The sequence below is a fragment of the Alnus glutinosa genome, chromosome 3, assembly GCF_958979055.1.
Source record: "Alnus glutinosa chromosome 3, dhAlnGlut1.1, whole genome shotgun sequence".
Taxonomy (NCBI): Eukaryota; Viridiplantae; Streptophyta; class Magnoliopsida; order Fagales; family Betulaceae; genus Alnus; species Alnus glutinosa.
Window position 1 is genome coordinate 20,850,203 of NC_084888.1, and position 14,463 is coordinate 20,864,665.

Genomic DNA, 14,463 nt, shown 5'->3' on the forward strand with positions numbered 1-14,463 from the left:
AGTTTATATACAAATTATAAAACATGCATATAAACTCGAGATTGAAGTATTTAATATTCAAGTTAATTTATTTAATTATCTCTTTATTGCTAAAATTTTAACAATAATTAATTAATTAATAATTAGTATAGATTTACGAAAAATAAAGAAGTATAAAATTTACTTTATATAAGGAATGAATAAGTTAACTGATCAGTTTCTGAATAAGCTCGAGTTCGCTTAAAAAATAAATGAGCCAAACTTAAACAAAGTATCTAGCTTAGTGATAAACTCAAGCTTGACTCATGTTGGAAATAATTAAATAATAAAAATTTAAATATTCAAAACTCGGCTCGATTACATTCCCGTACATAGGCAAATCACCTGCAGGCTGCAGCTATATCTTTTATATACGATTGATAATTATTGGTTGAGAATTAGAGTTGCAAACATTGCACAAAGCACCATAAAACCCTTGAATGCTTGCCCTGTTATAAAATCTCAAACTGAGATTGCCCTTCCCAAGAATTTGAATTTTTAGGAGGACCATTTATTTAATAATGCATTCGGGCTTATTAAATCTTAATTTCAACACATTTTGGAGAAGTTGAGTCTAAATTACATGCTTGTTGGATGGAGTCGATCATTTTAAGGAAGTGAGGAGCAAATCAAGTTGTTGCCTCATTTGTATTAAACAAATACAAAAGCTTGCTACGAGAAGAAGCCAAGTAGGGCAATCTTATTCTTCATTTCCACTTTCCACTATCCAAACAAATATCACATACAATGACATTTTGATACCCACTGAGAAAGGAGTACTAATGTTTGTTGCACAAAAGCTGATGTGGAAATTACTGGACAACATTATACACTCCATAAAAAAAAAAAAAAAAAATTGAAAATAATTTTCACGTCAGCTTTGCTGTACAAATGTTGTGTAGCAAACATTACTCCTGAAAAAAAAGCCATTTAAAACAAACTCGAATCTTTTCAATGACTTTTTGCCAAAAAAAATAAAAATAAAAATAAAAAACACATGATCATTTCATACGTAGCAGGTAGCGTGAAAATGAATCAAACTTATCTGAGCAAACAATTCCAACGTTCTTTAAGGCCCTCGTATGCCTTTGGACAGGGAACAGCCTGCACTCCATCACTCGCATCAATAGCATCCGTTTCAGTTACAACAAGGCCCAGCCTCACCAATGTATTGATTGCCTTGTCGATCGGCATTTCAACCTGCAAAACCCCGTATGCATGTCTTTCTTATTTTTCGTTTATCTGCTTATTTATGGACCAATATTATTGAATACAAACATTACAAGATAATACACCTTTACTTTAAATGCATCATACATGAATCTCTCACATTTGTCCCCAACACTTCCGCGACAAGTGACCTGCATTTACCACATTTCTTACTGATCTACATACATAACCATGATATCAATCTTGAAAATACTCGTACCAAATTTCCTGCCTGATATGCCTCGCCCCATAACTATACTTGATATTTAGGCTGGAATACGTAATATGTAGTCCCTTTATCAGGCAATGAAGTATCTTAGACTAGGACTCTTCTACTTCCATTTTATCTACATGTAAATTCCTTTATTATTTGTTCTGCTATTTTTACAAAATATATTTCTTTATTATTTGTTCCACAACAAACTAGCCAGTACCTACTTCACTGATGAAATGAATGTAATTATCCAGCCATAACAGTAGTTAATTTATACCATTAATGAAGCATATACCGAAGGTTAATTCAACTTTACTACGCATAAAAACAGGGTCATAAACTCCTACTTAAAGCTTAGTGATTAAATAGAATACTAGATGCAGAAACATTGAACTGAGATGGGAAAGGCACACCTGGCCCTTTTCTGCTTTGAGAAGGATTGCATACGCCAAAATGGCTTCCTTGTACTGAAAATAGTAAATTATTGTTAAAAGTTGGCATAATCGTCAGAAAGTCCATCCTATCTTCATCAAAAAGTTTTCAAATTAGTCTTATCAAGCCAAGTACTTTGCTAGCTTGGACTGCCTTGTCCATATTGTCAACATCTAACAAAATCAATTACTTTCTGTTCAACTTTTCAACCATTTAGCATAGAGGGAAAAAAAAAAAATGTCCCTTTAAATGGCTAAACAGGACTAATAATTTAGTTAGTCATCCACTATCTTGATGTTGACATGGAACCAGATCTAATTTAATGCACTGGAAAAATTACAAGTCAAGTTCGTTGCCCCACTGAAGGATTGAGAAAAGTAAAGCAGGTGGCATAAAAAGGCTTTATAGAATGAAATTTCTTGCTGTAATGAAGAGTAATCTCGTTATTGCAAACCAGCTGACATAATAAAATTCAATCCTAAAAGATGTGGCTGATTTAAAACCTTCTATTACACAAAAACATACTCTGGACCCAATAAATTTTAGCAAATAAAATTCTTTACAACCTATACAATGCAAAAAGATAAATAAATGCGTAGACTGAAAGAATTCTCACTTGCTGCTGTTCAGAAGCATCTAAAAGAAAATGCACTGAGCCAAAGCCACTTGCTAAGGTTTTCTCATAAAGTGTCTTGTTCACCAATAACTGTAACAAACGATGGCTTCAGGACATCATTTATTTACCTTAAAATAAATAGGACAATAAAGGATATAATTAGATCATAATCATCTCCAAAACCGCACAGGATAATTGACTCACTTGATACCTATCCCAGGTCTGCTTGTAACCTAGAACCACACGAGACACATAAATTATAAGAGCGCTGATAGCAACCGCATCAAGAACTACTGCTGATCTGACACAAAAATTGAAATAACATAATGTTACCAGAAATTTCTCAAAGAAATTTAAAAACAGTAGATATTATGAAATTGCTACTGTAAATTAGGAGTCATGAGAAGCAGAAATCTATCCAATTATCATAAAGAAATTCCCCAATCCATAAAGGAACCAAACTTATCAATACAAAATCACAAAACAAAGAAGAACAGAAACATTATCCTTTTCGAGAACTCTGCCAGCAGTAGATACTGTTGGGAAAAATAAACAACCGATATCCCTGCATTCTTTGGGATTCATCTTCCTTGGAATTTTGCCAAGGGTCACTAAATGTGAAGTCCAGTGATGTGATGAGCATCATTTGCAGTTCACTTTTGCTAATTATTATGTTTAATAAAATATACTATCTCTACTATAATTGTAACACCCTGTCCAAAACACATGGCGTTACAAAACCACATGTCGATATACATGCATGTGTATTATTATGTGCATATATATATATACTTTATACACAAAAGCAAAGGATAATGTTATGTTTTACAAAACACCCAAAGGACTTTAAAGGAGTTAAAATGCTCAATTGAGGGCATAAATTTTTTTGGGCATTCTCAAAACACTTGGGATTTTAAAACTTACGTGCACTGTTCAAACGGTCTGCGCATCGTCCCAAGGGTGTCACGTCAGAACGTTCGAATGATGCTGAGTAGTAGGTAATGGTAAAATAGAAAATTCGTTGGAATGGTCCCAAGACCATCCCAACGGTCCACCTCAGCAAAACGTCCGAACGGTGTAAGTACTGTCCAAATGATGACAGTCTACATGTGAATCAAATAGAGTCATTTCAGCACAAGTCTCGTGAAGGTGCTTATATAAGGGCCTAGGTCGAACCCTAGACGCACCATTTGATCTCTTTCAGCCACCCAAACACTAGAGAGAGAGAGAGAGAGAGAGAGAGAGAGAGAGAGAGGAAGAAGGAGAGGTTTGTGGACGATTCCTAAGCTTTTAGCTTCAAGAAAGGTAACCTTTATACCCTAGGCTTGTTGTATTCCTGTCTTCTTTTGTATTTTAGTTGTGATTTAGTTTTGTAAATTTATATAAAACTTATATTTATGTTATGTAGGAGAAAATCTAAAAAGTTAACAAAATCTAAGGTGGATAGCCTTTCTCTCTCCTTCCCTACGAGCACTACACAGCCAGGTGATTGCCACCATTCTCCACCGGCGACACAACAGAGGTGGATAGCCTTTGTTCTCTCCCTCGTGTACATCCCTTTCTCTATGCAAAACGAGAAAGTGATGCGTTCCCCGTAAGGGTTGCCGTTTGCAGTTGGGGATGGAGAGCCGATTCTTTGTGGAGGCTAAATCCTTCCGTTTGTCGGTGGTGAAAGGGTTAGTAGAGCTTCGGGTGGAGGAAAAGAGGAAAGGGTTCTCAGGGGTTGCTGTTTTGGGGATGAGATGGACTGCTCGGCTTCTGTCGATGGTGGAAGAGGTATTGAGAAATCCTGGGATCGAGGTATACGAACTTGAACCCTATGGCCCCAGTTTATTTTTAATGTTTTTTGCTCTGGATCACCCAAAGTCAGACCCGGTCGAATAACTTGTGGTGGCTAGCTATTGTGCCTCACCGGGGCATCGGTGTTGTACCTGAAGTCCCATGGGACGCGCAAACCTCACCGTAAGACGATTATGGACACAAATAGGCCATGTGGAAGATGGTTATGGACTAGAATTATTAATTTTATTATATTGTACACTTCATGAACATGATTTTCTATTTTAAAACTACAGCATGTTTACTTCGGGTTATGCTATAAACTGTCTTATAAATGTACTGTTTTTCGTATTGGCACAAGTATTCTGCTAATTGTTATCGAACATAATTTGTCTAAAAATTCCATGCTAAGCCTTAATGCTATTTTAATGGCACTCCTCAAAGCATTTCTAAAAATCGTTTATCTTTTTACTTTATTTTCCAACCAAATTGGGTACATTACATAGGCTATGTTTCGTTAGCGATTTACTTACTAAGTTGTAGACTTACATGTTTGCTTTTCCACTTGCTAAACATTTTTGTTTTACATATTAGCAGGTTAGCATCAAGGGTGCAGATTAGAGTCGTTCGCAAGGGTTTACATTTTTGTTTTACACTTGTTTTACAAGTGTTTGCTTTTCCACTTGTAAAACATTTTTGTTTTACATATTAGCAGGTTAGCCTCAGGCTTGCAAATTAGAGTCGTTCACAAGGGTTTGAGTTGCTGAGCAAAGTCCTGTAGGGGCAGATTTATATGTAATATTGGTGTAATATTGTATTTCCGCGAGAGTAGTAAATTTTAGATGTTATAGAAACACATAATATTTTGGCTTTCAAAGCTTACCCATCTAGTGAGCGTCTATTCAGTATATATAGAGATTACATAGAATACAAGATAACTTCTAACTTCTAGCTTCCTAATCTAATACTGTCTCTTAGAGATAAGTCTTATCTAATACAAAACTGTAATCAATAATCTAAACTAACTTAAATACAAGTAAAACTCTTTCACTCAATACCAGTAGGACTCTTATCTCTAGGACCAGGTTGTCACTAGGAGTTGTGAACTACCGGAAGTCTTATCAATACACTCACTAGAACTCTTATTTGTTAGAGAAGAGTTAGGAGTGTGTTTTGCGTTAATATCCTCCCTCAAGTTCAACGGGAGTGCACGGACGTTGAGCTTGTATGATAGATGATGAAATCTCCTTGAAACAAGTGGCTTAGTGAGAACATTTGCAATTTGATCATCACTTGGAACAAATAGAATCTCTAGGTCTTTGGAAGCAACCAACTCTCGAACAAAATGGAAGTCAATGGCTACATGTTTGGTGCGAGCATGAAAAATATGATTAACTGACAAATAAGTTGCACCAATTTTGTCACACCATATCTTCGGTGGAGTAGAAAGTGTAAGACCAAGTTCTTTGAGTAGAGATTGGATCCAGATCACCTCAGTAGCCGTGTTAGCAACAGATTTGTATTCAGATTCTGTAAAAGACCTAGAAACAGTAGGCTATTTACGAGAACTCCAAGAAATCAAGTTGGAGCCAAGGAAAACACAATAAGCACCGGTTGAACGTCGATCATCCAAGCATCCTGCCTAGCCAGCATCCGAGTATGCTTGAAGAGAATCTGTTGAGGTCTTTTGTAACAACAAACCATGAGTGATGGTATGTTTTAGGTATCTAAGGATCCGCTTGACAGCTTGCCAATGAAGTTTGGTTGGACGATGCATAAATTAGCACACACGATTAACCGCAAACGCCAAATCTGGGCCTGTAAGAGACAAGTACTGAAGTGAACCCACCGTGCTTCTATATAAGGAGGGTTCTTCCATAGGATCACCTGTAAATGCGGATAAGGCTGCAGAAGATGACATGGGAGATGAGACTGGTTTTGCTTCCGTCATATTCGTTTTGGAGAGTAAATCCCGAATGTAGCGCTGCTGGGAAAGTAAGAGACCATCCTTCACGGGTATAACTTCTATTCCAAGGAAGTAGTGTAACTTTCCAAGATCTTTAACAGCAAAATCAGTGCTTAATAGCTGTAAGAGTTCATCAATGGCAGTGGGAACAGATGAAACAATAATAATATCATTAACATAAATAAGTAAATACATAGTGACTGCTGCAGTATGATAGATAAACAGAGAAGAATCCGCTTTTGAGCCAATAAAACCAAGGTCAACCAATTTCCCACTAAGGCGAGCAAACCATGCTCGTGGTGCCTGCTTCAAGCCCTAAAGAGCCTTTTTCAGTTTGCAGATGTGATGAGGATACGAAGGATGAATAAACCCCGGAGGTTGCTCCATATAGACGTCCTCGGACAAGAGACCATGCAGAAATGCATTTTGTATGTTGATTTGTTTCATAGACCATCCTGCAGAATAGGCATGTGATAACACAGTCCGTATGGTAGTTGGTTTGACAATAGGGCTGAATGTCTCACCAAAATCAATGCCCGCATGTTGGTGAAAGCCCTTTGCAACCAATTGGGCCTTATGACGTTCTATAGACCCATCTGCCTTCCTTTTAACCTTAAAAATCCATTTGCAGCCAACCACATTCTTCGCAACCAAGGAGTAGGGAGGTGGAGATGGTGATGTCATTCTATGAACAGTTATACCCTACTCGGGTTCGGCATGGGGAGGTTGATAGGGTGGTGTGGATTCTTTCCAAGAGGAGGAATTTTGAAGTGAAGACTTTCTACAAAGCATTAGTTTGTCATGAGGCGGCTTCTTTTCCTTGGAAGGATATATGGCGTGTTAAAGCTCCAAAGCGGGTGGCGTTCTTTGTTTGGACAGCGGCTTTAGGAAAGATTTTAACTCATGACAATTTACGTAGGCGTGGTGTTGTGGTGTTGTGGTGGTAGAGTGGTGTGTTATGTGTAAAAAGCATGGGGAATCCGTTGACCACCTTCTTCTTCATTGTGATGTGGCTCGGGTGGTTTGGAGTTCTTTTTATAGCTTGTTCGGGGTGGAGTGGGTTATGCCTAGTAGTATCTTGGATTTATTGAGTGGTTGGAGCACTTTGCTGGGTCGTGGTCCTGTTCTCCGTATTTAGAAGCAGGTTCCTTTATGTGTTATGGGGCTTGTGGCATGAGAGAAATTCTAGGCTTTTTGAGGATATGGAGGTATCGGTTAGGGCTCCTTGTAGAAATGTGCTTAAAATGTTATATCTTTGGGTGTCCACGCATAGCTCGGGTAGTATGCTGTTCGCTGATTTTTTACTTTCTTGTTCGTTTCTTTCCTCTGTTTAGGGGCTCTTTTGTATACTTCCTGTGTACTAGGGTTGCGCCCCTCTGCACTTTTTAATGAATTCTTACTTATAAAAAAAAAAACCATTCTTCCCAACCGATGATGGAACAAGTGTCCAAGTGCTGTTTTTGAGCAAAGCATTAAATTCAGTTTGCATGGCCGTGCGCCATTCACTAACCTTATCATTATCAAGTGCAAATAGACGAACTAAGAGGAGATTCTTGCATATATGAGGAATGTGAAGTAGTTGTTTGAGTAGAAATTGTCGAGGAGAGAAAGAAAGAGATGCAGAACAGGAGTGAGAGATAGACAGACCTGTACCATTACCTATTCGGATTTGATCTTGACCAGAGTACTCCTCAGAGGATATGTTCAGATTCTGCAAGTTACTGGTAAGATGGTGAGTTGCATCAGTATCTGGGTACCAGTTCTCTTCTGGAGGAAGAGAAGGTGAGGAGTAATATGCTTGAGCAGGCTGGTACTAGGCAGAGGGTGGTCTAGCAAGTGCAGGGTCAAGACATTGATAGCATTTGGGGGCAGTATGCCCAATTTTGCCACAGAGCTGGCAGATGGGCCTTGAAGATTGGCATGAGTTAGGGTAAGAGGAGGCTCCTCTGCCACGGCCAGGAGAGAAAAATCCTCGATCACGGTAGTTGTTGGTGCGACTGCGACCGCGATAGCCCTGACCGCACGAAGGTGCACCCCGTGATGAAAAATTTGCAGTGGGCATGACAGTATCAGAAGGAGTGAGATGGTGTTCGATTCGCATCTCATGCGCCAGAAGATGGCCGTAGATTTCATCGAGAGTCAGAGGATCCAGCCGTGTAGTGATGGAGGTAACAAACGGATTGTAATCTGTCCCGAGACCTGCTAGGAAATAGGATGTTCGTTCAAAGTCGTTGAGGTGTTGGCCGGCAGCAGCAAGGTTGTCACATAAAGCTTTGAACATTTGGAAATGTTGCGTGATTGGTGCGCTACCCTTCTTGGAGGTAGCAAGTTGATAATGAATCTGCATTACCCGGGACCAAGTTTGAGAGGCAAACATGGACACTAAGGTAGTCCAAAGTTGGTGAGCGGTAGGACAACCAACAGCATGAACAACAAGTGGTTCGGTAAGTGTGGAGATGAGCACGCTGAGTAGCATCTGATCACGTTGGCACCAAGCTAAAAATTCTGGATTTGCTATGGTGGCAAGAGCATTTGGAGTAGTGCTCGGATTCGGAATTGTCTGGCTAGAGGTGTAGAAGTACCATCCAGGAAACCATAAGAGTCTTGGGCTTTAACAAAAGCCATAATCTGAGTTCTCCAGCTTGGAAAATCGGCATTTGAGAGTTTGATTTGTAGGGTATGATTCATGTTTGGGACGGTAAAGAGGACGTTGGATGAATTAGACTTGGAGGCAAACATAGTGATGAACGGAAAAAAAAAATTGGAGACGTGAGTCTATAGAAGCTCTGATACCATATAGAAACACAGAATATTTTGGCTTTCAAAGCTTACCCATCTAGTGAGCATCTATTCAGTACATATAGAGATTACATAGAATACAAGATAACTTCTAGCTTCTAGCTTCCTAGTCTAATACTATCTCTTAGAGATAAGTCATATCTAATACAAAACTGTAATCAATAATCTAAACTAACTTAAATACAAGTAAAACTCTTTCACTCAATACAAGTAGGACTCTTATCTCTAGGAACCAGTTGTCACTAGGAGTTGTGAATTACCGGAAGTCTTATCAATACACTCACTAGAACTCTTATGTGTTAGAGAAGAATTAGGAGTGTGTTGGGTGTTAATAGATGTTAATGTATTTTCTTAAGAGGCTTTGGATTGTGTTATTGGTAAGAGATGTTATCAAGGTAAATAGATTTTCAGCTCAGATTGATATTACATTTCTGTTGCATTTATTCTGACAATTGTTAACACAAGTGGCCTTTCAAGTTAATTACTAGTTAATTAATTTGGGGAGCTACAAGAGACAATCTGAGTTAATTATCCTTGTTAATTAATTTTGGAGGCATTACAATAATGCTTTATTACTTAAGGCAAAACAATTTCAATCCTAATCCTGCAAATGGAAAGTAAACCCACGAAAATGATTTGTCTTCTAAATCCCTTGTGTTAGGATGAGTTGATCAAATTTGGGTTGTTAAGTGCTCACAAGTCTAGGAGTCATAAGGCACCACACAATGTCAAGAAAGTTTGAGTAAGAAAAGGGGACCATATCCACCCTTTGTAGGAGGATAATGGTGATTTGACTTTGACCTAGGACATTGGGTCATATCCCTAGGATTGCATTTAGTGTCTCATTCATCATCCTATGGCATGTCATTTTGCACTATCGTATTTTATGTGTTTTTCATGCATTAAACCTGTTGTACGTTTTTCACTTTTTTTTTTTAACAAAAAATAAATAAATTTGTGGAGTCCATTTTTTTTTTTGGATAAGTAATCAGAATATCATTAAAAGCGAAAGGCACAACTTAAATACACAGAAAATATACAAGAGAAACACCTAACTAGAAAGAGAAAAAAGAATAATGAACTCATGAAAGCTAAGCACGAAGGGAGCTAAAAATGCAGCTGTCCAAATATACGGAGTATTAAAAAATAAGGACATAAGCTCCACCAACGTCCTCTCGCAGTCCTCAAAACTTCTATCATTGTGTTCCCTATTGAGTGTATGATGTCCTCTTTTGTGCTTAATGATATGTAGGCATATATGAATGCATTATGTGAGTGTTATGCAAGAGGAGGATAAAGCGGTGACTTCGCTATGTACATTGCTGAATAGTTATGATGAGAATAAAAATCTGCCCCTTATTGACAATCACTCATACACACCTTATCCTCTACTTGTGGTTTCATATGTATGATTAACCTCCTCAAAAATTTAAGGTTTTAAGCTCCCTTATTGAAAATCACTCACACACATCATGTAAGTGTTGTTTAAAATATAAATCATGTTTGCACCATTGTCAAAACTGACTTAATTTATTTTTTATTTTTTTACCTCCTCAAGCATTTAAGAGTGCTTTATTTTTTATTTTATAAGTAATAAACCAATTTCATTGAAAGCATAAGGCGTCCCTAAGTACACAGAAAGTATAGAAAAAGAACCACCTAACTAGAAAGAGCAAAACGAACAAGAAAGTCACTAAAACTAATCGTTAGAGGAGACACATATGCCACCGTCCAAAGATACAAAGTTTCAAAGAACATTGAAATAATTTCCCCCATAATCCTCTGCCTGTCCTCAAAGTTTCTATCATTCTTTTCCCTCCATAAACACCAAAAGAAGCACGTAGGTACTTTAAATTATTGAGTATCTAAAGGTGGAAGTATGCATTCAATATGCCTTTTTGAGTGAAAGTTGGAAGTTAGTTTTGTGCTTTGAAATTGCAAACTTTTATGTTTACTCAGTTATTTTATTTATTTATCTATTTATTATTGGTTTTGTCTAGACACATTGTTTTTCCATCATGGCATTTACTACATCACATAGTAGTCATCACAAGCATATGCTATCTAGATTGTTAAACCTTTGGACATCATGTTGTCTTAGTGCTGGTGCATCATCATTGGGTCTAAGTCGATGTTTATGGGGTATGTTCATATGGTGATAAGTTTGGTGTTGACGTGCTTTTGTGGCAGTTTGTGTTGCATATTTCAGGTAATCGAGCTGAGTTGGTTGGCTTTCCCTTTGTCATTTTGTGACGAAAAGGGAGAGAAATTAGATAAGGGGAGTAAGTAAGTAATGGTAGTCAAGGGGAGTAGGTTTTCTGTTATGATAGTTGACTCTGATGATCAGGTTTTGTGTTATGTCATTGTTTACCTTAATGATCAAAATTTGTTTATCATATTGTATTATTATAATTCATTTTCTCCATACGTTTGATGAGTTTCTAAGTGTTTCAGGTAACATGGTCGTCATCAACGAGTTCAAAGTAATCCTAGTTTAGTGGTTTGATAGGGTTACCTTTTAATTCATTGTAATTTTTCATTAAGTTGAAATATTGCTGAGTTTTGTGACAAAATTGCCAAAGGGAGAGTTTGTTAGGTTTTAAAGTTGCCAAATTCAGTTTCAAAACAAGTTGGGATTTAGGTTTGAGTTAAGGATTAAGTTGGTGTAAAAGTTAGTCCAAGACATGAAGAATTAAAGGTTATGAATGCGATTCAGCAAACACCTAATTGGAGTAAAACAACCATATCTTTTCATTCCGACATCAAATGAAGGCAAGCTTTGTGGTGTTGGAAAGCTAATTCAAAGGGCTGCAACTTTGTATTTCACAGAGTTCCCAACTCTAATGTTTATTACATAAAAACGGCCTGTCAATAGAAGTCTGAAAATCTGGTGCAAAGATTGAATATCTCGTCAAACGAACCCAATCTGGTTCAAACGAGAATGTGTGTCGAGTTCTAAAATTACTCAATCGCAGTTCCGATCGAAGCCTGATTGAATTGTGTATTAAAAAAAAAAGGACTTCCTGAGACCCTCGCACGCAACTGTGTTTGAAAGGCGTTCGAATGAGAATGAGAAAGCCGCAAAGAGCTCCGATCGAAGTGTTGTTTGAAGCCCGTTCGATCGCTGCATGCGTAACTGTGAAACCCTAGATATGGTTTGAACAAAACTTATTTTTGTTCAAATGAGATTGCGGCAAATCGTGGAAAACCTAGCTGACTTAGCCTAAAAGGTTCAGTTTTACCCTTCTGTATAAGCCTGAGGTTTTAGAACCACTACGGTGGGAGGTGAACATGTTGTTTACCAGGGTTGAAAGATTGGGTCTTCAGTATTACAAAGGTTTTGTAAGTAAGAACAATCTGTAAGATAAGTCTTCTATCATGGATGTCTTCGGGGTTGCTAGCCCCACCCCAGAGTGGCTTTATTTTTGAAGAGTTCTTCTAAAGGTTACCAAAATATTTGTTTTTTTTTTTTTTTTTTGATAAGTAAAGTATATTGAAAAAGCGCAAAGGGGCGCAACCCATAGTACACAGGACGTATACATGAAGCCCTTAATTCAAAGAAAAAAGAGAGCACCTATCTATGAATTCAAAATAAGAACACTCATGCATAAACTAAATTTTCTTTCTCCACATAAACAACGTTTGTAGCATCATTTTCTTCAAGTTCATCAAATCAGTCTCACAATCTTCAAAACAACGTGCATTTCGTTCCCTCCATACACACTACATCAAACACAATGGAGCCATACGCCAAATCGGTATCAAAGTCCGATTACCTTTTTGCCCCCTCCAACTCCCCAACATATCTTTCACCGATCGCGGCATTACCCACTCCACCCCAAACATTTGCAGAATCGTCCTCCACAATTCTATAGCAACCATACAATGCAAAAACAAATGGTCAATTGACTCTCCAGAATTCTTACACATATAGCACCACTCCATCACAATAATGTTTCTCTTTCGTAAATTATCCAAAGTTAAGATTTTCCCTAAAGTTGCCGTCCACACAAAGAATGCCACTCTCGAGGGACCTTAACTTTCCAAATACTTTTCCACGGAAAAGAAAACTGAAGGACTAGATAAAACCTTATAGTAAGACTTTGGTATTGACAATAGTGGCAACTGAATTAATAATTGGCCTAGTAATCTTGTGTATAACAACTTGGGGTCTAAGTCAGAATTTTCACCTAGAAGTAAGAATACCCAAAAACAAAAGAAACAAAGTTAATGTTAAAATAACAATATAAAAATGGTCAAATACCTGCAATAATTTCAACTTAAACACATGTTAGAGGTGAATGACCACAGCATGGTACGTAGTCTCTACAAGCAGTCTATTTAATTTGGAGAATGTTACAAAGAATTTAAAGAAAAATGGGTGACATACCAAACTTAAAAGCAGTGCTTAGCTAGTGACCATTACGCCTACTTGTGACCCTCTTATAATAATTTGATGCCACAAGAATTCATAAGTATTCCAGGAGAAAGTTACTCGAAGAGTCAATTACCGATTTTTTTTATCTTCATACAATATTCAGTGTCATATTACTAAAATTCCAAGAGCAATTACATGAGAACTAAAAATACGTACGGGGAAGATAAGACATCCTCAAACTTGTAGTTTATGAAGAATGCCAAAAGTCCCACTATTGTGGAAGCATCCAAGCGTACCTACGAGTTCAGAGTTGCTCAATGGATTAAATCTGCCATTACTATATTCCAAAATCATTAATCAAAATTTGTATTAGCTTAAATGTTACTGGCTTAAGCAGGTAAGCACTAACTGGGTCTAGTATTTAGTCCAAGGCCCACTGACTACCAATCTTATATAGTATGTTAAGCACCTCTGTCAAATATGATACAAGCTTCAATAAATGTAAATGATTCAGATGCATCTTAGCATAAATCCTGGTAATGGTTCTTGGCTCAGGCGGTAGAGAGAGGTGGGGTAACTGTAGTTCTTAGGTTCAAATCTTATGTATAGAAAGAATTGGGTCAAGACCTCTGTATAATTAATTGCTAGGGGAAACAGAACTTCTCTCTATAATTAAGTTCCTGAAGCATCTGAAATCACTAGGTCATAACAAAATGACTGGATATCTGCAGATGAAGGACCCCTATATGGCAAGAGAGCTTCATATAATTCAGCTATAACTGCAAACCAGATTATGCATGGGAGGCATTTATCATTCCACTGGTAGACATGAATTTTTTAAAATGAGCTGAAAGGATGAAGAAACATCTGTGCTGCTAGATTGTGAAAACGTTACAAGTACTGCATGCAGCTTTAAAATTCTTCTATGCATATTATTTGTGGATTAAATTATTGAAGTCAAACATGTCAAAAAGATTGATCCAATCCATTCATACCGTGTCTATGATACGGAAAGATAGCTTTTTGTGAGGGAATATGACCTACAAACAAAT

General features: G+C 37.4%; 1 protein-coding gene across 4 annotated transcripts in view; it reads right to left on the reverse strand.

The window, feature by feature from the left end:
* Positions 1 to 691: 691 nt before the first annotated feature.
* LOC133862961 (uncharacterized) overlaps positions 692 to 14,463 on the reverse strand; it is a 39,299-nt gene continuing 25,527 nt past the window's right edge. For 2 of the 4 annotated variants that reach the window (XM_062298896.1, XM_062298899.1), the window contains 7 exons: positions 14,407 to 14,451; positions 13,628 to 13,707; positions 2,694 to 2,790; positions 2,490 to 2,579; positions 1,855 to 1,908; positions 1,314 to 1,379; positions 692 to 1,218 (listed from right to left, as the gene is read on the reverse strand). In XM_062298896.1, coding sequence (XP_062154880.1) covers positions 1,060 to 1,218; positions 1,314 to 1,379; positions 1,855 to 1,908; positions 2,490 to 2,579; positions 2,694 to 2,790; positions 13,628 to 13,707; positions 14,407 to 14,451 — 591 coding nt within the window. In that variant the 3' untranslated portion in view covers positions 692 to 1,059. The remainder of the gene's footprint in view (positions 1,219 to 1,313; positions 1,380 to 1,854; positions 1,909 to 2,489; positions 2,580 to 2,693; positions 2,791 to 13,627; positions 13,708 to 14,406; positions 14,452 to 14,463) is intronic. The other 2 variants (XM_062298898.1, XM_062298897.1) reach the window with 2 other exon arrangements.